At 52.0% G+C, this 23,481-nt stretch overlaps 1 protein-coding gene across 1 annotated transcript in view; it reads left to right on the forward strand.

Annotated features, from left to right (window-relative positions):
* The first annotated feature begins 255 nt into the window (after window positions 1-255).
* TSPAN15 (tetraspanin 15) overlaps window positions 256-23,481 on the forward strand; it is a 49,817-nt gene continuing 26,591 nt past the window's right edge. Inside the window, exon 1 of the mRNA XM_036265414.1 lies at window positions 256-474. Coding sequence (XP_036121307.1) covers window positions 379-474 — 96 coding nt within the window. The 5' untranslated portion in view covers window positions 256-378. The remainder of the gene's footprint in view (window positions 475-23,481) is intronic.

Here is a 23,481-nt window from a genome sequence, read left to right on the forward strand (position 1 = left end):
GCACGCTCGCTCTCTCCCTACTGCTCCTCTGTACACCTTCTCTCACGCCCCATTAGTACAGGCGTTCCCAGAGTTGCACGCGACCTCCTTTGCAAAACCCTCGACCCCTCCGCTCCTCGGTTCTCCTAGTCGGGGTCTTGGGCCGTAGTCCCGCCCTCAGCCTGCCTCCTCCCAGAGGCTGGGCCGGTGCCTCGCGCCCATTGGCCACTGGGGCTGGCTGGTCCCAGGCCCCGGCTGTGATTGCAGCTCGCTGGTGTCAGTCCCCGAGCGAGCGCCGGTGGCTGGGCTGGTAGCCCGGCAGGCAGCCGCAGGTGGAGCTGCTCGCTGCCAGGGACCTAGCCAGGGGGCCCCCGGAGCCCCGCGCCCGGTGTGCCCAGGATGCCCCGCGGGGACTCAGAGCAGGTGCGCTACTGCGCGCGCCTCTCCTACCTCTGGCTCAAGTTCTCGCTCATCATTTACTCCACAGTGTTCTGGGTGAGTGACCCCAGGAGGGCCCGGGGATGGAGGTTGGGGCACACTCCCTCGACAGCTCCACACTGAGCCCGGGGTGGGGTCCAGACTTGGCTGCTCTTGGGAGGGCGCAGGAGCGCACGCCTGACTCCGCGTCCCACTCACCCTGGGAACCAGGAAATTTGGCGGCCGAGCTCAGCCTGAATTTCGGCCGCCTGGTCGGGAGTTGGAACTAGTTGGCGGAGAAGCACCACCTAGCTCACCTGTGTGCACTTGACCAGCGGTTCCGTCCTCCGCGTTAGCTTCGCCTCCGCTGCGCTGGGGCGGTAGGCCGTGGTTCCCGCGTCGGCGTGCCCACCCCGCCCGCGGGGCAGTCCCGAGTCCACCGCCCCATCAGCCTGTGGAGGAGACGTGGTCAGGCGTTGTGGCCCTGGGCTCCCGGTCCCGCCCCCACTATTTACTTGCTGATGCCCCCGAGCAAGATGCTTTCCCCCTGCTCTTGGTTTCCTCTTGAGAGAAAGGAGGATGTACCAGGAGGATGTGCGTGCCTTCTCCGCGGAGTGGTTGGGAGGATTGCACCAGATGACATCTGGGGAGGTCTCCAGCCACTCCTAGTAACTACTAACACGCCCACTGGGCTTGACCCCCTCTTCTGTCTTGATTTGGGGCAGAATGGTGGTAGTTGGACATAAACCAGCCTTCGAATCCTGCCGATACCACTTTCTAGCTGAGTGATCTTGGGGAAGTTCCTTCGATTCTCTCTAGGCCATAGTTATCTCATCTGCAAATGGACACTAATTACGTCCAACTTTTAAGATAGTTGTGGAGCTTAAATGAAGTCGGCCAAGTACAGTGCTTAGCACAGGGACCAGTGAAGAGCTCAAGTGTAAACCCTTTTTATTATTGTGGGCGGGGAACCTGGGTCCTCCTGGTAAACTGTCTCAAGAGACTGGATCTCTTTATGGAGATTTCAGGCTAGGCTGGCTCTCACCTAGAAAAGAGGACATCTTTCTACAGTCCAGTTCCAGTCCTGCCAGTGAAGAATAGGCCCCTGCCCCCAGTATGCCACAGGGCAGACTTCCCCAGAAAGGGGAAAGGGAGTCACTGACTCCCATTCCCCCGAAACACTCACACTCCTGGTCTCCCCTTCAGCCGCTCACTGGGTCTATTCTACTGGCAAGAACTGCTAGATCTGCCGTCAGGCCTGGCTTTCCATGTGACCCCCCTGCAGGTGTGACCTTGCCTAGTGGTCAAGGGATCCAGATTGCAGTTGTATTGTTACTGCACTGGGAGATCTTAGGCAAGTCACTTGACAGTTGGGGGCCTCAGAGCTGTTAAGTGACTTGCCCATCTAGATCTATGACACTATGTAATGTTGAAGAGAGATGAGCAGTATGTTTGGGGGCCAGAGGATGGAGCAGAGACCTGTTGGTGGAAACTCCAGGAGGCAGCAGGGTGAATGTGGGATTGAGGTGGGGTGATTTGAGCTTTCATTTAGTGGTTCTCTCTCAATGGTACATCAGAGTCAACTAGAGAGTTTTAAAAACACTGCAGATGCCTAGGCATAGGTATTTATTTTAACTTAAGTTCTTTAGGTAATTCTAGTGTGTAGTCAGGGTCAAAAACTGCTGGGCTAGATGGTCTCATAGGCCCCTCGATTCTGATTCTGGGATTCTTTGCCTGCCCCTTGCTTGTCTGGCCTCAGGAACTCTTTTCTCGGAAGGTCAGAGTTGAAAGAAGGAAGGCTAAAATTGATGGGTGAGGAGGTGGGAAAATAGGGAAGACCAGCCCTGGCCCATTTGGTCCAGTGGTTAGAGCATTGGCCCACTGACTGGAGAGCCCTGGGTTCAGTTCTTGCTAAGGGCACGTACCTTGGGTGTAGTTTGTCCTCGGTCCCATTTGGGTTGTGTGGGTGGCAACCACTCGATGTGTCTCTCTCACATCGGTGTTTCTCTCTTCTTCCCTCTCTCCCTCCTGCTCTATATGAAGATAAATGCAAAAATGTCCTTGGGTGAGGATAAAAAAAAAGAAAGAAAGAAAATAGGGAAGACCAGGAGTCAGAAGGCGGGGGTTCTGTTTCCGGCCTCGCTCCTTCTCTCCACATACAATCACTGAGTAGTCTCTTAACCTCCCTGTGCCTCCATTTTCCCACCTGTAAACTGGATAACTGATGCTGTGCTCCACACCCCACTGGACTGTTTTTAGGATCAGTGATGGGAGAGAGTGACACGTGGACAAGCCAAATGCTATACAAAAGAAAGTTATGCCATTAAAACTAAACTTGCCTTGGCTGATGTGGCTTGTTGGAGCATCGTCCCATGCACTGGAAGGTCTTGGGTTCAGTTCCCAGTCAGGGCACACACCTAGGTTTTGGGTTTGATCCCTGGTCTGGGTGAGTATGGGAGGCAAAAATCAACGTATGTCTCTCACATCAATGTTTCTCTCTCTCTCTCTCTCTCTCAAATTAATTAATAAACAAAAACAAACCTTGAAATTTCAAGGCCTTGTTCTGCCATTGTCCCCTGCAGCCCAGAGAGAACACCTTATGGCCCTTGCTTTGCTTTGTCTCTTGGGGCAGGGTGGACTCAGAACTTAGAATCCTTCCTCTCCAGCCAACTGAGCTTGCCTTAGCAAGTCCTTGACTTCCCATTGCTGGAAGAATTTCTGCTTAAAAATCTCCCCACCCATGCCAAGAACTCAGCCACCTGCCGACTCTGCCAGGGCAGCTCCAGGTGCCAGAGTTTGACTGCAGGGTGGAGACCCAGTGTGAAGAAGTAATTTGCTTGAGACTGGGTTTGCAGTTAATTGGAAATCATTACAGGAAAACCCATTATGTCCGCTACCATCCCTTGGGAGGAGGAGAGGTGCCAAGGGTTACTTGCTTTATAAGCCCAAAGTGTTAACTCTTGAATTTCAGTCTTTAGGTCTGGAAGGGGCCATACATTTTTACCATAACCTTGCACCTTCTGTAAGGTTTTTTGCTTTAAAACTTATTATCAAATAAGGACATTATACAAAATTTTAAAGTACAAAAGGGTAGTTACCAGTTACAAGCCTCCCTCCTACCCCTCTCCCCTGGCCTGCGCTGTTCAGAGGGGACATGTATTATCGGTTTCTTGTGATTCTTTTCTGAGTTAGTATCCTAGCCCTAGACACATTCATGTGCATATATTATATTCTTTTTTTTTTCCACATTAGGTAGCACACTATACACAGTTCTGCCCTTACCTGTTCATTTAAATTTAAATCCATGTAAATTTTGGAGCTCATTCTGTTTGATGGCTGTATAGAATACACCGTTGGCTATGCCAAAATGTATTTAATCAGTCCCCAGCTAGGGAACTCAGGTTGTTTCCAATTTCTAGTTACTGTAAACAGTGCTGCAGTGAGCATCTTTGAACATGTTGCTTTGCACACACGTGCGTGTCTGCAGGGTAATTTCCGGAACTGGAATTGCTGGGTTAAAGGGTATGTGACTGTATGATATACATACAGAAATGCACTGATCATATGTGTATACAGCTTGATGGATTTTTACAAAGTGAACACACCTGTATTATGAGCCGCCAGGACAACCAACAGAATGGACAGCAGAAGCCAAAGTGCCCCTTGTTCCCACTTCCAGCCCCTACCCCTTGCCTCCAGTGGGCATCTCTGCTGGAATGTCCAATAGCGTGAGGCAGCTTTATCTAGTTTTCCTACGTGCGCTTACAAGGTTGATAAATGTTAAATTGCCACACATAGAGGTTTTACTAAGTGTAACATTATTTGCTGTATTTCTGTAAACAGACTCACTTTTTAAACTTGAATTTGTTTTTAAAAGAAGGATTTATATCACTACTCCCAATGGGAAAACAATATTCTCTCATTAAAAATAGCAGGTAATGGTTACAATAAATCCAGTGCAAGGAAAACAAAACAATGTTATTAAATCCTAGCTAGATATTGTGGGTACTGTTGGCTGTGAACCCGAGGCCTGCCCTTTTTGTTCAGAAAGCAGGTTGGCAAGTGTTTCAGAGTCTTAAAGACAAACTGGCACCAAAGCTGAGATTTGCTCCTTTATGAGATACGGAGGATCGGAATGGAATTGAGCAATGAAAACTTTTCTCAGTCTCTGATTCGATATGAGTATGACCTTGAACCACTTATAGTGATCTCCTACTTCACACTTGCTGGTCCTCTCGCTTTCAGAGGGGGACCTCAGGCCTAGAGAGGATGTAATTCAGGCTCACTCGGCAAAGTTGGCACGAACCCCCAGGTGTCCTCACTCCCAGTTAACTGCTCCTTCTGGTAGGTTGCTGAGGATTCTCCATTAGCAATGAGCTCACCCAGAGGCACTTGGAACTAACTCTTCCCACCATGCATGGTGAATCATTCTGACACATGTGCCCTCAGCCCACTGGGGACACACCTCTATTTTTAGCACTCACCACAGGGTATTCTAGAGATCCATTTACAGGACTGTTTTTCCTTGCTGGACTGTGGGCTCCTGGAGATCAGAGGTGTAGCTCATTCATCTCTTCTTCCGAATGCTGGTCTGGGGGCTGGGCACCCAGTAAGTGCTCAGGGAAGGCCTGCTGCATTGGGGTGGTTGAGTGCCAGTCTGTGCCTTGTAAGGATCTGAGATGGCAGTGCCTGGATTAGAGGCTGAGCAGGGTGTGTAGCCAGCTGAGGTCTTGAATGTGCGAAGTGGGCAGGGCTGATCATGGAGACCTGGCACTCTGGGAGTATTAGTAGTAATATTAGGAAGAAGAGAACTTAGGGGGCAAGTGGGAAGGCATAGGATGTGGGTAAGTAGTGATGGCAATAAGTGTCAGAGGCAATATTAACTTTTCTTTGCCTTGTCCAAGCATGGACCCTGTTATCAAAGCTTGGCCTGTGAGTCTTTATATATCCTTATAATTATTTTAAAAATATTTTTTCTTTATTGATTTTACAGAGAGAGGAAGGGAGAGGGAGAGGGAGATAGAAACATCAATGAGAGAAAATATTGACTGGCCACCTCCTGCATGCCCCCCACTGGGGATCGAACCCACAACCTGGGCCTGTGCTCTGACCAAAAATCGAACCGGCGACCTCTTGGTGCATGGGTTGATGGTCAACTACGGAGTCACACCGGCCGGGCTATATCCCTATAATTTAACAAACTGGGAAGGGTGTGGACTCTGGACCAGGCTGCCTGGGTTCAAAACCCATGTCGAGTGACTTAGGCACTAGCTTTCATGTGCCTCACTTGCCCTGTTTGTAAAATGAGTGATATTAAAATCCACCCGAGAGTTGCTGAGATCATGACGGATTAATATACAGGAAAAGCTTAGAGCAATGCCTGGTGCATGAGAAACGGTGTCAGCTCCTTGAGGGTTAGCCTTTATTCTCCCACTTTCCTCTCTATTCTAGGTGCTCAGAGCCATAGACTCCGAATGAGGAGGGCCCTTAAAGGCATTGCTAGTGTGACCTTTTCATTTTATCAAGGAGAAAACAGAGGCCTGGAGAGAGGAAGCGAGTCACTAGAGACCCCACAACAAGTTAGTGACAGACCAAAACCAGGACCCAGGTCCCTTGACTCCAGTTTCTTCACTGGGTCATCCTGACCTTTTACCGGCCCCTTGCTCCCCGCCAAAAAAGTGGTACCTCCCTGGTGTCAGGGCTCAGGGTGTAAGAGGACAGCATTTCTGGAAGGAGCCCGGTGTCTGGCCTCCCGAAGCCCTAGGTGAAGCCAGATGGAAAAGAAAGTAGATTTAGTTTCCAGCAGGAATTCCTAACTGTTGAAAGGAGCTTTATTGTTTTTGTGAAGATAACACATGCACATAGTTTTAAGAAATTTCAAGCAATCCAGGTTAGTACAGCGAAGACAGTAACAGTCACCTGCAGTTCTGTCCCCGAGAGAGAACCACTGTTACATGTTGGCAAACACCCACTGGGACATCTAGATCCTTGTACCTATGTATACACTTTAATTTCCTTAATGTGAAAAAATTGTGCCTTGCAGGAGGCAGCCAATCGATGTTTTCTCTCTTCCTCTCCCTTCCTCTCTCTCTCAAATCAATAAAGGAAAAAAAAATTTTTAAATTGTGTTTGATTCATTAGGCAGGTCTGTTTTTCTCTTGCTCTAGGCAAGCACTTCAAAGAGAAAACTGTGAACCTCAGGCAGAAAGTGAGGCAGGCAGCCTTCGTGCTGGAGAAGTGGTCACCATGCTTAGTGGGCTGTGGGAGAAGATCTGGAAACAAAGGGCGTGGGCTCGGACTCCGGAGGCCGCCCCCTCCCTCAGCCTGGCTCCCCGGTCTCTGAAACCCAGAGGATCAGGAAGGCAGCCCTGGAAGGTCTGGAGAACATGCCGTCACACTCGTCTTCCAGAGGAGCAGAGAGGGCCCCTCGTCTAGGCTCAGTCTAGGTGTCTGTGACCCTTCACAAAAGGAAGGGCTTGTTCTGAGAGGCAGGGCTGGCCTGGGACCTGGCTGCCTTGGGTTGTTTGCTCCTGGAAGCCTCCTTCCTCCCTCGGCCTGCCGGTGCCTTCTCTCTGGGTGACGCGGTGCCAGCCTGGGGCGGGGCTCAGCAAACCAGACAAGGAACTGATAATGAGATTTCTGTACCAGCTGCCTCCACGTACAGGGAATGATGACTCCTGGCTGAGCCCAGGACACGGGATTGAAAACGAAACCTTTCCCAGAAGGAGCCCTTGGATCTGAGTGGGTTTGAATCGACATCTCAGCGGAGGCGGGAGCGCCCAGTCCTGGTCCACCATTCTCTCCAGGGGGGTGGGGGTGGGTTCATTGGCTTATTTGCTTAACAAATACTTTCTTTTTCAAAACATATTTATTGATTGATTTGAGAGAGAGAGAGAGAGAGAGACACACACACATTCATTTGTTGTTCCACTTATGTATGCATTCATTGGTTGCGTCTCGTATGTACCCTGACCGGACATTGAACCCACAACCTTGGCATACGAGATGACACTCTAACCGACGGAGCTACCGGGCCAGGACCACAAACGTTTCCTTGATGCCTGTGTGTATGCCAGGCGCTGTGATAGTTACTGGGGAACAACTATGAACAAGAAAGATTTAGTTCAGGCCTTGGAAGACAGGCCAACAGTAAATAACTAGCTTGTGATAGGTGCTGAAGAGGAAATTAGGGAGCAAGTGGGAAGAGATGGGGGTTCCTGCTTTTGATGGGTGGCCAGGAAGGCCTTTAGGAGGAGCTGACGTTTCCGCTGAGGCTCAGAGAGTGGGAAGGAGCCAGCCATAGAAAGGGCTTGAAGAGAGCATCTCAGACAGAGGGAGTGGTGAGTGGGGAGCAGGTCTGACCGACTGCACGACCGTGGACAAGTCGCGGACAGTTCTCCTGCCTGTGGAAAGGGGGTAACCGTTGTGCCTCCTGCGGGGGCCAGGCTTGAGTGGGGAGATGCCTCCAGGGCTCTCTTAGCAGAGTGTCTTCTGTGATCAGCATGAGCACAGCTGCTGGGAGGAGCTGCATCCCTGGGGAGCCTGGAGCTCACTGGCTGTGGTTAGGGGGTGGGGGTCTGGAGGGAGGGGGGGCTCGGGAGGATTCTCCATCTTGTACTTGCCCCACCACACTTTGCTTTACCTCATTGGATCCACAGAACAACCCTGTGAGCTGGGTAGACAGACGCCTTGTCTTGTTTACAGCCGAGGAGACAGCCCTCGAGAGGGGATGTGAGTGGCACAACCGACCATTTACAACCATCCCTGCTGTGTTTTTAATTTTTTCATAGAGGACTTTCCCACCAATGGAGGTGTTTGCAACTTGGCAAATATTTGCCTGGAGGGTAGAAGGAAAATAGCCTTGTCCTGGCCAGGGCTCAGAGCCCTCCCCCTTCCTGCAGGAGAGCCCTCCCCCTTCCTGCAGGAGAGCCCCTCCCCCTTCCTGCAGGAGAGCCCCTCCCAGGATGCAGGCGTGTGGCCTTGGACCAGTCCCACGGCCTCCCCAAGCCGGTTCTGGTCTTGGGGATGGGCCGTGCTGGGTGCAGTGTGGGGGGGCTACGGGGGTGCTTGGGATCAGGTGGTCAGTTCTTATATACCCACTGTGTGCGGGTGCTGTGGGCCCCGTGGTGGCTTGGCAGTGGATGGAGGCTAGCCCCTAGCCCACTCTGTCACAGGTTGGGGTGAAGGCTCCTGGCTGGAGTGGGGAGGGGTGGGGCTTCCAAGGCTGGCATCAAATCCTGAGATGGGTCACTCCCTGAAGTCAAAAGACGGCACCGTCTAGCCCAGTGGGCCTCCCACCCTGGAGGACTTGACAGTACATAAGTCCAGGCTGCATCCTCAGATTCTGTGGGTCTGGATGGGGCTCGGGCACCCGCAGTTCCCCAGTGATTCCACTGTGCAGCTGGAGTGGAAAATGCAGTTCACGGTGGCGTCTGTGAGGGAATTCTGACCCGACTGGCCTGGTTTCCAAGACGACTTTCTCTCCAGCTGAATGCTGTTCCCAGCCCTGCGGAACGACCTGTCTGTGGGCTGGGGAATTTAGTGTACATGTTGGGGAGAGGCTCACCACGAGGGAGTGGGCCCAGAAAGGGGGAGCATGTTGGCCAGGGCAGGAGGAGCAGGTGTGTGTGGGGGGAGTTGGTGGGGCCCGGTCTGGGGGAGGAAGGAAGGGCCGGTGGAGGTGTGTGGAGATCACCAGGCTGGGGATGTGGGAGGCGGGACTTCTTCAGGGGACCAGGATATATCTCGGGGGGCAGGGGTGTCCTTGGCTCTAGAATTTAGTTTTTCTTTTGGTTATCTTCTCAACATCCTTTTACATGGTCCGTGGTTAACTTCGGAACTTGAAGAAGTCTCAGGAGCAGATTTGAGTTTCTTGAGTCAGGGATTTGCACACCTGGGAGGTGAGCTGAGATGTCTCCTCCCTTTAATCATGTCTCCAGTTGGAGGGCTGCTGAGGCTGGGAAGCTGCCTGTGACCTCGTGAGGCTCAGGGGCCTGCAGTTCTGGCCCCCCAGGAGAGGTGCCGCACGTGATGGGGAGATAAAGTTCCAGATGGGTGACAGGCGCTTGCTTTGGGTCAAGTGATGAGCTAGTGACAAGGTAGTGGAAGAATGGAGACTTCTGACTCTGACCAGTGAGCTCTGTGATGGGTTGAATAGTGTCCCCCTCCCAAAGAAAACCCAGATATATTTATGTCCCAGAATCTGTGAATGTGACCTTATATGGAAAAAGGGTTTTTACAGATATAATTAGGTTCCGGATCTTGAGACGAAATCGTCCTGGGTCACCGGGTATGCCTTAAACCCAATGACAAGTGTCCTTGTAAGAGAAGGACAGGGAGAGCCCTGAGACAGAGAGGACGCAGACGGGGAAGGCTCTGTGGCCACAGAGCAGGGAGGACCAGGAGCACCTCGGAGCCCCGGAGCAGGGGCAGGGAGGACCAGGAGCACCTCGGAGCCCCGGAGCAGAGCAGGGAAGACCAGGAGCACCTCGGAGCCCCGGAGCAGAGCAGGGAAGACCAGGAGCACCTCGGAGCCCCGGAGCAGGGCAGGGAAGACCAGGAGCACCTCGGAGCCCCGGAGCAGGGCAGGGAAGACCAGGAGCACCTCGGAGCCCCGGAGCAGGGCAGGGAAGACCAGGAGCACCTCGGAGCCCCGGAGCAGGGCAGGGAAGACCAGGAGCACCTCGGAGCCCCTGAGCAGGGCAGGGAAGATCAGGAGCACCTCGGAGCCCCGGAGCAGGGCAGGGAAGACCAGGAGCACCTCGGAGCCCCGGAGCAGAGCAGGGAAGACCAGGAGCACCTCGGAACCCCGGAGCAGAGCAGGGAAGACCAGGAGCACCTCGGAGCCCCGGAGCAGAGCAGGGAAGACCAGGAGCACCTCGGAGCCCCGGAGCAGAGCAGGGAAGACCAGGAGCACCTCGGAGCCCCGGAGCAGGGGCAGGGAAGACCAGGAGCACCTCGGAGCCCCGGAGCAGAGCAGGGAAGACCAGGAACACCTCGGAGCCCCGGAGCAGAGCAGGGAAGACCAGGAGCACCTCGGAGCCCCGGAGCAGGGGCAGGGAAGACCAGGAGCACCTCGGAGCCCCGGAGCAGGGGCAGGGAAGACCAGGAGCACCTCGGAGCCCTGGAGCAGAGCAGGGAAGACCAGGAACACCTCGGAGCCCGGGAGCTGGAGAGACAAGGGAGGACTCCCCACGAGCCTCTGGAGGAAGCATGGCCCCAGAACTCCTTGGCCTCCAGACTGTGAGAACATATCTGTTGCTTTAAGGCACCAATTGGGGTAATTTGTTTCGACAGCCCCAAGAAACAAGTGCAAGCCCTTTGCCTCACTAGGGAGGGACCCATCAACCGGCCCAGGAAAGCGCTTTTTCCTCTATGGACTGTGCTGAAGCCTGAGGAGACAGGGTTGCGGCTGGGAGTGAGGTTGGCAGGGGTGAGGCTTATAGTCCTGCCCCAGCAGAGGCCCCGCCCTCTCCTAGCTCTGTGGGCCCTCAGAGGTCAAAGGTTATGGTCTACAACCAGTTTCTTTTTTGTTTTTTTATTTGTTAATCCTCACCTGAGGATATTTTCCCATTGATTTTCTAGGTTGAGTGGAAGGGAGAGAGGAAGAGAGAGAGAAACATCAATGTGAGAGAGACACATGGACTGGTTGCCTCCTGCACGACCCCCACCAGGGCCAGGGATCCGATCTACAACCCGGGTATGTGCCCTTGACCAGAATCAACCCTGAGATCCTCTGGTCTGCAAGCCCATGTTCTAACAACCAGAGCCAAACTGGCCAGGATTACCACCTGTTTCTTATGAGCTTCCCCTCTGCAAGGAAAGCCTGATAGAATGAGGTTAAAACAGGGGCAGGAAATGCAAGTTAGCTCTTAGGAAGGACTTCCTGGTTCCGAAAATAGTTAAACAAAACAGCTTGCTGAGTGGGGCTGTAAAAAATCTGGGATTCCCTTACAGCCTTTCAGGACAGGAGTGTCACCCACCACTCGGGGCAGTTGGGACGTGGTTCGCAATTCCAGTTGGGAGGCCACCTGGTGCAGCCCCTTCCTTTCAGAGGGGAGGAAGCCGAGACCAGACCACGCAGCGAGCGCCTGTGGTTCTAAAACTCTGGCCAGGGGGACAACCTCCATTGTCCAGGGGGGACAACGGGCACTGGTCAGTGATTGCACGCCAGGGGCATCCTCTCCAGCTGGGATATGGGTGTCTCCATTCTAAATGGGCCTGCTGCTGGGCTTGGGGACAAAGGCCTGACACGTGTTTTATCAGAGACTGGCCTCTGCGGGGCCAGGAAGAACGCAGGCAGCGGGAGCCCATTCCATGCCTCTGGTTTGGTTCTGCTTAGCCTCTGATCTGGGACATCTGTTTTCCTGGCACGGTGTGGGCCAAGGGGACAGGTAAGCCAGCCTGGTTGTTGTCCTTTGAGAGCTGGCACTTGCAGAGTCCTGGCAGCTTGCTCAGGACAGCTGCAGACATGCTGTGACTCTGGCGGGGACACTTAGTCAGCAGTGGACAGCTGGGCTCTGGGCTCCCGGAGGGACGGCCAAAGCCTCTTGACTCTCCCCATCCTCAAGCGTGGTGCTCATGGTCAGAGCAGGAAGAGATGAGGCCGGGAGTCGTTCAGGAGCCACGGCCTGAAGCGGAGTGGGGCGTTTCTATCTGCTTCTCCACCGCGGTCTCCTCTGCCGTGGCCTCACTTCAAATCCAAGTTTCCCCTTGCAGTTAGAAAGCCGCCGCCCCCTCGCTGCCCTCTGTCGAGTCTGGGGGTACCTTCCATGTCCTCCTCTTTGTCTTTTTGAAGCTGGCAGTAAGGGAGCCCTCCTGTGTGCCGGGCCCTGGGCTGAGTTGTCTCCTAGACATCCTCTCCTTTACCCCTCCGCAGCCCCGAGGGGCACATTGGCACGGCCCACCCACGCAGAGGCAGAGACAGGCTCAGCGGGGTTCGGGAAACCCCAGGCAGGTTCGGAGCCTCAGTCTTTCTCTGTCAGGCTTCTCGGGACCTTCCTGTCCCGGGTGTCCATCCTCGGGAGAAGGATGTCTTTGAGGGAGGTGAGCTGTTGGAGGGGGACTGTCTGTTTGTTGGTTTGGTCACTTAGTCACTCATCTAACATTTTCTGGGCACACGGGGGTCCTCCCCTTCTCTCCGAGGCTCTGTCGGAGGAGCGAGGCCCTGGAGTGGAGCCCAGCTTCCTGGGCGGGGAGTGGGCTGACGGCCACCCTCCACGGACAGGAGGGAGCAGACCTGGAGTGGCTCAAGGCACCGGGCCAGGTCCCTGTCGGGCTCTCCGAGCTGCAGGGAGGCAGGAATGGAGCCGGCGTCACTGTCCTTCAGAAACAGTTTTTCCCCCTGGCCGGTCTGGCTCAGCGGTTAGAGCATCTACCTGCGGACCAGAGACCTGGGTTCGGTTCCCGCTAAGGGCACGTACCTCAGTTGCAGTTTGTCCCCAGCCCAGTTGGGGTTGTGTGGGTGGCAGCCACTCGATGTGTCTCTCTCACATCAATGTTTCTCTCTCTCTCTCCTTCCCGCTCTATCCTACGATAAATGCAAAAATGTCCTCGGGTGAGGATAAAAAGAAAAAACAGATTTTTCTTTCTCTTTTCTGAGAGGGGATGCCGGGGCGGGAGAACTCTTGTTCATGACGAGGGCGGGCAGCTTGCGGTGGAGAGCACTGTGCTGGGCTTCCGGACACGGTCACGGCGGCTGGCTGCTGGCTGTGACTGTGGGAGGGGCAGCCTGTCTCCTGGCCTCAGATTCCCATCTGTGAAATAAGGGGGTTGGCCCAGAACAGATCGGCAAGATGACTGTAGGTGGTCCTTGGGAGAGCACTTAGACATTTAGTACATATGCATTAAATGTACTGTATATTAACAAAAATAATTAATAATTAATTAACTGGCTGGTAGCACAGTTGGTTAGAGTGTTGTCCTGATACGTCAAGGTTGCAAGTTCCATCCCCATCGGGGCACATACAAAAGTCAACTAAGGCATGCATAAATAAGTGGAACAACAAATCAGTTTCTCTCTCTCCTCTTCTCTCTCTCTTTCTCTCTCTCTCTCAAAATCAATAGCTAAATCAAAAAGAAAATAATTAGTACCTTAAATCAATGATTTAATAGGTGTTGATTAGGTTAGGTCAGGACCATACTTATTTTGTTAAAAAAAATGTCGGCCGATTTAAAGAAAAATAGTGGCACCTCTGGTCAGGTGTAGGCACTCAGCACAGTCTTTGTACCTGCTGATTTTAAAGAAAGAAAAGGGATTCTCTTGTGTGACAGCACCTTCCAGTTTACAGAGGAGTTTCCCCGTCTCTCGGTGCCCCTGAAGGACCACCGGGCAGGTGTTATGGTTCCAGCCTGACAGCAGAGGCGCCCGCGCTCTGGAGGGAGGTGCTCTGTCCAAGGTCGCGCAGCTCCTCGGTGAGGGAGGCCTCACTTTGCTGGTGACACCTGCCCGGCCTCCTCTCACCTTCCGCACTAGGCTTTCATCATGATGTCTGTTTGTTGTGTCTGTCTTCTCTTGTCCTAATTGTCCTAAAGTGGAGGAGGGGATTGAAGGTAACAAGTGACCCTCTGTCTCCCTGCCTCCAAGTCTTCCCCAAACTGGGAGGAGCAAGTCCTAACGCCCGCGGGTCCTGTTTCCTAGTAGGATCTCTTGGCTGTGTAATAGGTAAGTTCCTGTCACAGGCTATATTTGGCCCCGGCCAGCAGTGAAACATCTGGTTAGGGCATTCATTCCAGGCCTGCGGAGGCTTCCTGCCCCAGCTGAGCCTGCCCCTGGCTCTGGCCACTGAGACTTCCCAGGCCAAAGGGAGACTCAGACCTGTAAACAGGCTTCCTCTTGGAAGAGCTAGAACTTGGATCTTGCTTTTTTTTTTTTTTTTTTATCCTCACCCGAGGATATTTTTCCATTTTTTGTACAGATAGAGTGGGAGGGAGAGAGAGGAAGGGAGAGAGAGAAACATCGACATGAAGGGACACATCGAGTGGCTGCCACCCGCACGACCAACCAGGGCCGGTGACAAACTGCAACCGAAGTACGTGCCCTTAGCGGGAACCGAACCCGGGTCTCTCCAGACCGCAGGCCAACGCTCTAACCACTGAGCCAAACTGGCCAGGGCGGGATCTTGCTTTTTTTCCCAACTTTTTCATTGTAAAAATATTTAAAGTATAGAAAAGGTGAAAGAATGATACAGTGAACACTCATTTGCCCAGCAACCAGAATCAAGTTTTAATATTTGACCATGTCAGAGTAAATTGCAGACATCATGATAGTTCACCCAAATATCCCAGAATGCATCTCCTCCGCAAGACAAGTTTTTGGATATAACCACAGTACTATCATCATGCCAAGAACATACCAAGACCATATTAAACTTCTCCAATGGTCCCCAAGATGTTTCCCATAATGCATTAAGAGAAATCAGGACGCAGTGCCATGGCTCATGTAGTGCACTGGACCTCATTTCAACAAAACACGAGAGGTGACTTTTACGGCCCTGAATGTTCTGGAATCCCGGGGAAGATGGCTGTGTGTTACCTCTCTGCATTTGCCTGATCCACCAAGACCTCCTGGGGCCTTGCCTGCTCCTGGCTTAGGGAAATGCAGAAAGTGAGTAGGGAAACGCTTGCGGGGCCTGGAAATTGGTGTGGAGCTGTGGGGGCCCCTGCAGAGCCCTCCCCCCGTTGGAAGGAACGCTGCTCAGCGGCTGGATGCCAGACCCGGGACTCCCCAAGTGCCCACCCTGAATCACCAGCTGCACATGCTAGGAGAGATGCTCTAAAGAGCTGGGAGCCCAAGAGCCCAAAGTCTGCTTGGGAGACCCAACATGCCCTGCTGTTGCCCGATCGTAGATGGGGTTTATAAACAACCAGTGTGTAGGAGGCTTTGGGGAAGTCAGTGAGCCCAGGGATGTGTGGGGCGAAGCCTCTCCGTCCCTTGGTTCGCATGCTTAGAGCATGGTTGGGATGGGGCCAGGAGCGGCCCCTTCTCTTCTGCAAGATGGAGAGCGTCACATGAGCAGCTCCTCACCAAGCCAGGGTGAGGCGATAAACTTCTTTTTAAAAAGAATTTAAAACCCACAGAAAAGTTGAAAGAAGAGTTCAGAGAACACCTGTGTGCTCTTGAGTTGCCCACTGTAAATATCTTGTCTTAATCTCTCTCTCAATAAATACATTTGTTTTCTGCCAACCCGGCTGGAAGGAAGCTGCGGCCACCGTGATCCCACCCCCAGACACCCCGGCACTCCGCTTTTCAGAAAGGGCCTTCTCGCACCAGCTTTGTCCTGAAAAAGTAATCACCGTCCCTTCGTGCATCCTCTGTGCAGTTCGTATCCACATTTCCTCAGTTGTTTTTCGAATGTCCTCTGTGGGATATTTTACCCAATCCAGCGTGCGCTCAGGCCCGCACCGTGCTCGGGCTGTGATGAGTCTCCTTTCCCTCCCCCAGCCTAGACTGTCCTCGCTGCTTTGGATTCCCTGTGGCCTCCAGGTCTGTTGTTCTGCAGAACCTTAGCCTGTGGATTTGCCTCCCAGCTTCCTTAGCACTGGGTTCAGGCCACACATTCCTGCAGGATTGCACAGGGGAAGCGGCAGGAGGCGCAGAATGCCAGGTCAGAGCCGTGTGACGCCCAGCCACCCCGCCGCTGGCCATGCCAAGCTCTCCGCCAGCCCTCTGCACTTAAACGTGCTTTTCCCATGAAACCAGCGAGTGACCATGGGGTGACATTGGGGCCGTGTGAGGACTCAGATGGGTGAAAGAGCGTTTGAAAGCCAATGTGAGCATGTGACTCTCCTGCTGATATTATTTCGATGATTTCCCTGTTTCAAGTTCAAAATGTATTGAGTCTGCCCACTTCTCACCACCTGGTCCGGGCCTTCACCCTGAATCTGGATTAGGGCAGGAGATTCCTGATTGCTCTCCCTCTGGCCTCCATCCCCCAGTCTGCTGTCAGCGTAGCAGTCTGAGTAACGCATTTAAAAATCAAAAAAATCAGGTCACTGCTCTGCAAACTCATCATGCCTCCCTCCCACTCAGCGGAAGTCAGAGTCCTCCAGGGGGCTTGGAAGGCTCCACCTGACCTGCTTGGCCTGGCCGCTGCCTCTTATCACCTGCGGTCACCCCTCTGTCATGCTGTAGCTGCTGGTGCCGGAGCTCAGGGGCGTGTTCCATGGTCTTGGGAGTTGCTTGGACATTTGTCCGTTTATCCATGTAGATGGCAGAGAGTGCTCTCCTACTTCAAGTCTGCGACTTGAAATGACGGCCCCCTTCCCTAGCCTCCCTGTCTTTCCTTCCTGGGTTTTTTTTTCTTTCTTTTTCATTTTCTTTGTAAGACTTATAACCATGACACACTGTGTGTTTTTGTTGTTCGTCTCTCCCCAACTAGAATGTGAGTTCCACCCAAGGGGACCCCTGTGTTCGGTTCACTGTCTTAGCTGTGCTCCTGACCCTCTTCCTGAAACAGCTGCTCTCAAGGTGTGAAGTTAAAACCATATTCGCTGTGGCACTGAGATGTCATCTGCCTCCCACTCCGTCTCTCGGGAGTGCCCAGTGGACGCCTCCGGGCACGTGGCGGCTGACTGACGGGGAGCAGCTCTGAGGACCCGCGTCCTCTCGTCAGCCAGTCACATCTGCGGACACGCAGGGCCCAGGCTGCGCTTCTCGCTCAGCTGTGTTTGGGATTTTTAAAATAAAAAACATGCGAGTACGTGTACTATTCCTATGTAACGTGCAAACTATCGTTAGTTCTAGGTGGGTTAAATATTTAAAACATGTCTGTTTTTATTTCTTACATAGCAAATAATTGATAGATATAATCCATACAAACGATAGTTCTAGGGTCCTCAAAATTTTAAATTTATTTTTAAATGTTTTTAAAATCCTCACTCAAGGGTATGTTTATTGATGTTAGAGAGAGGAAGGGGAAGAGAGAGAAAGAGAGAGAAAGAGAGAGAGAGCAACCTTGATATGTGCCCTGACAGGGAATCAAACTCACAACCTTCTGGTTTATGGGACGATGCTCCAACCAACAGAACCACCTGGCCAGGGCGGTCCTCAGAACTTAAGAGTCTAAAGGAGTCCTGAGACCAAACACTTGGAGTCCCACTGGCTTAAACAACCTCTCAGAAAAGGGATGTTAAATGACTGAATAAACCTTTGGATTTAACCTGAGAGACCAGGCCTTGGTGGTCTGGCGCCTCCCCTCCCCGTCAACCTGTGCTTGGCTCCAGCTCTGCTGACCTGCTGTCCCCAAAGCACCTTCATGGGCACCTGAAACCTTTGTCTACTTCAGAAATTCTTGCTTGTCCACCACATGCATTAAATGACTCGGTTCAAACGTCACCTCCTGGAAGCCTCCTTGAGCTCACTGGTCTGGCCATGATTTAGCGTGTCCTGCTCTCTGCACATTCTACCACAAACTTCTACCCCAGTGTTCCCCATTTCTGCTGCATGTGTTGGTGTGTAGGTATTCTTAGCAGGCTGAGCTCCTTGAGGGCAGGAACTAGGTATCTTTTTATTCCCAGTGCCCTGGTATATGACAGGCACTTACTTAATAAATGTATACTGAGACAGTGAGTGCTGCCTTGGAATTCAGCTGGGGACTCCCCTCCCCTGGATTACCCTTGGACCAAAGTGCCTCTGCAGGGGAAATGGTTTGTGACAAAAATGTCAGCGTTACATCAGTACTACATCTTTACTGGGGAAGGAGAAGTAACATTTACTGAGCACCTGCTTGGTGCCAGGAACTTTTACATGGCATCTTCAGGGGCATTGCGGTTCAGTAGGCCCTTGGGAACTGGCATGGGCCCCAACCACTTTCCAGGTGGCTTCTGCCAGGAGAGTGAGGTCTGGGAGCTGAGCCACCAAACTTCCTGTGAACTGGGACTCACACATTTGCATAGTGTGTGCAGCCTGTGAAGTTGGGTAGGTCAAAGATGGTATGTGTGTTGCTAGGTTCTGCCACCATGCCCTGCAGCAGTGGGTAATAAATACTTGGAATTATCTGTTCAGTGGGCAGAGTTAATGCTACAAATGGGAAGCCTGTACCGAGTAACGCATTTAAAAATCAAAGATCAGGTCACTGCTCTGCAAACTCGTCATGCCTCCCTCCCACCAGGCGGAAGTCAGAGGACAGGCTTCCCATTGTTGATTTCGTAGGTGATCAGAAACGAAGAGAGATCCTTATAGCTGGGGTGATCCAGGAAGGCTTCCCGGGGGAGGAGGGCTTTGAGTTGAGCTTTGGAAGATGGTTATTAGCACCTTTTGGCTTTATTATTTTCAAAAAACTGTTATTCTTTTCATAGCTGCTGTAGGAGGCAGTGTTGAAGGTGTGTACCTCCACTGAGGCAGGGCCGGGAAGGGCATCTCTGTCCCCTGTAGGGCCTTTCTTAGGCAGAGGTGTGATACCCTTGGACTAGGTGGGAAAGCATGGAGAACTTGGGAGAGGAGACAACAGTGGGCCACCCACACTCTGCTGCTGGCTGGATTCTAGGAGGAGCTGTGTAGGCACGAGTTTCCTGGACTCCTGGAGCACTGAAGGGACTCCAGGGGTTGTTGTGGCCTCCTCCCTCCTTTTTGGAGCAGTGAAACTAAGGCCCAGAGAGGAAAGTGACTTGCCCGAGTGGAATGGGAGCTAGTGACAGAGCTGGGATCAAAGTCCTGGGCTCCCATCCCCCACCCCCACCCCACTCAGTGCTTCCATTGTATGATGTTGCCTCCTTTCTTCTTTGCCCTTTGACCTGTGGAGTCTTGAGCCCTTGGAGTGGTTCCATTAACATTCTTTTTTTCTTTATTGCTTTTAGAGAGAGAGGAAGGGAGAGGGAGAGAGAGATAGAAACATAGATCGGCTGCCTCCTGCATGCCCCCCACTGGGGATCAGGCCCAGAACCCAGGCATGTGCCCTGACTGGGAATCGAACTGGCGACTTCTTGGTGCATGGATTGATGCTCAATCTCTGGCTGGGCTCAGTTTACATTCTTTAAGGCCCTGCACATGCCAGTCACTGCCACGTGTGATCTGACTGCCTCCTCTGCCTTCCAACCCTAGTTTAGGGTCAAAGGAAGGGCTTAGTTCAGATGTGAGATTTTGTGCAAAAGGGAAAGAATGAACCAAGGGAAATACACACACACACACACATACACATATATAGCAATGATTCATTTATTCTTAGATATAAAATTAGATCTAACATTAAAAAACAAGCAGCATGAGACAGTATGCCCTATTCATTGATTTTAGAGAGAAAGGAAGGGAGAGGGAGAGAGAGAGAGAAACATCGATGAGAGAGAACATTGATTGGCTGCCTCCTGCATGCCCCCCACTGGGGATTTGGCCCACAACCTGGGCATGTGCCCTGACCTGGAATTGAAATGGTGACCTCTTGATGCATGGGTCAACGCTCAATCACTGAGCCAAACCAGCCTGGAAGTAAGCCCTATTATTGCCAAAAGTATATAGAGACTGCCCTTAATTAATTAATTAATTTTTTTTTTTTGTCTTTCTTTTTTAAATCTTTATTGTTCAATGTATTATAGAGGGTCTTCATTTTTCCCCCATTGGCCCCCTCCTTCCCCCCCTACCCCCCTCCCGCCTTTTCCCACACTATTGTCTGTGTCCATTGGTTATGCATATAAGTTCTTTGGTTTATTTCTTCCCACCCCCAACCCCTTCCCCTTTGAGGTTTGTCAATCTAGCAATGAATTTGTATTTCTTAATCCCTTCACCTTTTTCACCCAACCCCCCTCCTATCTGGCAACCAACAAAATGTTCTCTGTATCTATGAGAATGCTTCTCTTCTTCCTGTTCATTTTGTTTGTAGATTCCATTGTCGATAGATATGTATTCATTGCCATTTTGTTTGTTCATACATTTTATCTTTTTCTTCAAAAAGACCCTTCATCATTTCATATAATAACGGTTTGGTAGTGATGAACTCCTTTAACTGTTTCTTGTCTGGGAAAGTTTTTATATGTTCATCAATTCTAAATGACAGCTTTGCAGGATAGAGTAATTTTGGTTGTAGGTTCTTGGTTTTCATCACTCTGAATATTTCTTGCCACTCCCTTCTGGCCTGCAAAGTTTCTTTTGAGAAATCAGCTGACAGCCTAATGGGTACTCCCTTGTAGGTAACTAGTTGCCTTTCTCTTGCTGCTTTTAATATTCTCTCTTTGTCTTGAACCTTTTGCATTTTGATGATGATGTGTCTTGGTGTGTGCCTCTTGGGGTTCATCTTGTTTGGGACTCTCTGTGCTTCCTGGACTTGTATGTCTGTTTCCTTCACCAAGTTAGGAAAGTTTGTCTGTTTCCTTCACCAAGTTAGGAAAGTTTGTCTGTTTCCTTCACCAAGTTAGGAAAGTTTTCTGCCATTATTGTTTCAAACAGGTTTTCGATTTCTTGTTCTCTCTCTTCTCCTTCTGGCACCCCCAAGATGCGAATGTTGGCACGCTTGAAGTTGTCCCAGAGGCTCCTTACACTATCCTCATTTTTTTGGATTCTTTTTTCTTTTTGCTGTTCTGATTGGGTGTTTTTTGCTTCCTTATATTCCAAATCGATGGTTTGCTCCTTGGACTTACATACTCTATTATTGAAGCTGTGTAAATTATTCTTTATTTCAGTTAATGCCTCCTTTAATTCTAACTGTGTATCCATGATTTCTAACTGGTCTTTTTTATGCTCTTGAGGCTCTCCCTAAGTTCACTGAGGTTCTCACTAAGTTCATTGAGCATCCTTATAAGCAGTATTCTGAACTCAGTATCTGTTAGGTTGCTTATCTCCCTTTCGCATAGTTCTTTTATTGGGGTTTTGTTCTGTTCTTTCATTTGGGACCTGTTTCTTTGTCTCCTCATTTTGGCTGCCTCCCTGTGTTTGTTTCTGTGTATTACTTAACGAGAGGTATGGGGCTCGCTGAGACCCGATGCTGCTCGTTTGAAAGAATTTAGGAAAACCTCAAGCAGGATCCAAGACTGGCCAATCCTATGGTTAAGCAAGTGGCAACAGCTTGGGTGGGCTTGAAAGTTGGGTGGGGTGGGGCGGGGTCTCAGGGAGTCACCAGGGCGGGGCTACCAGTGTGAGCCAGGTTGCTGGAGTCCCAGATATGGCTTCTGTCTGCCGCCCCCGGGAAGGGCTCACCAAAGGAACAAAGGCCTCTGACAGCTCGTTTGTCCCGGAGAAAGCCCCCTCTCCAGCCCTTGCTCCAGTGCCAAACAGCTCAGTTCTTCCCTGTTTGTCTCTGGCGCCCCTCGAGCTGCCTCCCCTCCGAGCTTAGAGGGAGAGAGTCCGATAAGTCCGTGCGCGGGCCCTTTAGGGAGCTGCCTGGGGCTCCAGCCAGGTCAGCTTCCCTGAACCTCAGTTCCTGCTGGTTTTTCCAGCCAGAAGTTATGGGGACTTCTCTTCCTGGCACTGGAACCCTGAACGGGGCACCTGGTGTTGGATGGGGACCCCTCAGTCCTCAGGAAGGACCTTCCCAGCCGCGGGAGCCTCCTGATTTTTATCCGCCACACTTGGGTTTGGGACCAGCCCGTCTCGCCGCCGCCACCACCCCTTGCCGCCCCTCCTACCAGTCTGGATGTAGCTGCTTTTTTTTTTTTTAATTCCGTTGTTGTATGACTTCCATTCAGCTTGATTTCGGGCGGTTTTGAATGATGGTTGTTCTGTAGTTTAGTTGTAACTTTGATGTGGTTGTGGGAGGACACAATACCGCGTTTACCTACGCCGCCATCTTGACCGGAAGTCCCTGTGTCTCTTTTTAAAGGGCCTGAAAAATGGGGAGACCTGGTCATCTTATACACTCTTGCCAACGGCTTGCAGCCATGAGCAGTGGGGCCTTAGCCAACCGGGCACAGGGGGTACTCAGTGTACCCCAGCAGGAAGCAGCTCCACCCCAGCCCTGCACAGCTCTTCATCTCTAGAGTCTCCAAGCCCACATCCCAGAACCCCAGTCTGCAGTCATCATCCCTAGCCTCTCAGCCCCCACCCCGGGCCGAGGGGCTGCCTGCCGTGGCCTGAGCAGGAAGTCCCCTTGGCAGAGCCACGGGTCTGGGTGCATTCCGGGGAGACTGGCTTCTGTTCTGATCGGCCTCTGGCTAATGAGTCAGTCTGACCTTGGCTGAGATCCAGGAAGATAATCACTCTGATGCCTTGAGAACATGGCCCTCCCTCCTGTTCTGACTCTTGGTTCAGACACAGGGAAGGTGGGGAGAGAGAAAGGTCCAGAGAGGGAGAGGAAAGAAAACCAGGGAGGGGAGTGTGTTGGGTAGAGGGATTTGTTTTTGATTCCCCCTTCCCCCTTGGCTGTTTCCATGGGTTTCAGATGAACCACGAGTCACTCGTGTCCTTAAACCTTGGAAGGCTCTCCTGTGGAGTGGGACCACCCGTTTCCTCCTGGGGCTCATAGGCATGTGAAGTGGTATGATTTCTCAGATTCATTCCTCCGGCAGGTATATTGGGTCAGTGTGTGTGCTGATGGGGGTCCAGGGTGTGAAGTCTAACCCGGTGCCTCCTTCAAGGTCGGCTGCAGAGGGCCTTCCCTGATTCCCAGGAGGAAGCGACTGCTCCGCCTCTGGTTTCAGAACATCCTCCAGTTATGTTACTTATCTGTTACTCCACTTCCCATCTGCCTGTTCCCAAACTGCCCAAGCAGAGTGGGCTTGGGCAGCTCCTTCCCCCAGGGCTCCCATGTTGTGGTGGATCTCTGCCCAGCCCAGCTTAGGTCTTTCAGAGCCTGGAGTGTGCCATGTGCAGGGCAGTGTTTTTATTTTTTATTTTGCCTTAGGAATGTGGAAGATCATCCAGGGTGAAAGAGAAGGTGACGAGATAGACCTCGGAGAAACTTCCCAATACAGAGAGCAGACAATATGTGGGAGTCTTTTAAATTAGGTTTCTGTCACCGCTGGTGACAGGAGGGTAGCAAAACGGGCAGGTGTGCCCACTCTGCTGTTTAGAGCGGTGTGTTTTCTAAAGGCCGTGTTTTCCACCCGGGACCTAGCTGGAGGGCCTGCTCAGGCAGGCCTGGAAACTGCTTCCCGAAGCCCCCGGCCCTGCACAGACCATGGAGCAGCTCGAGGGAAGTGGAGAGAATTTCCCTAGAGGGAGCG

This window comes from Molossus molossus, unplaced genomic scaffold (genome assembly GCF_014108415.1).
Source record: "Molossus molossus isolate mMolMol1 unplaced genomic scaffold, mMolMol1.p scaffold_m16_p_17, whole genome shotgun sequence".
Taxonomy (NCBI): domain Eukaryota; kingdom Metazoa; phylum Chordata; class Mammalia; order Chiroptera; family Molossidae; genus Molossus; species Molossus molossus.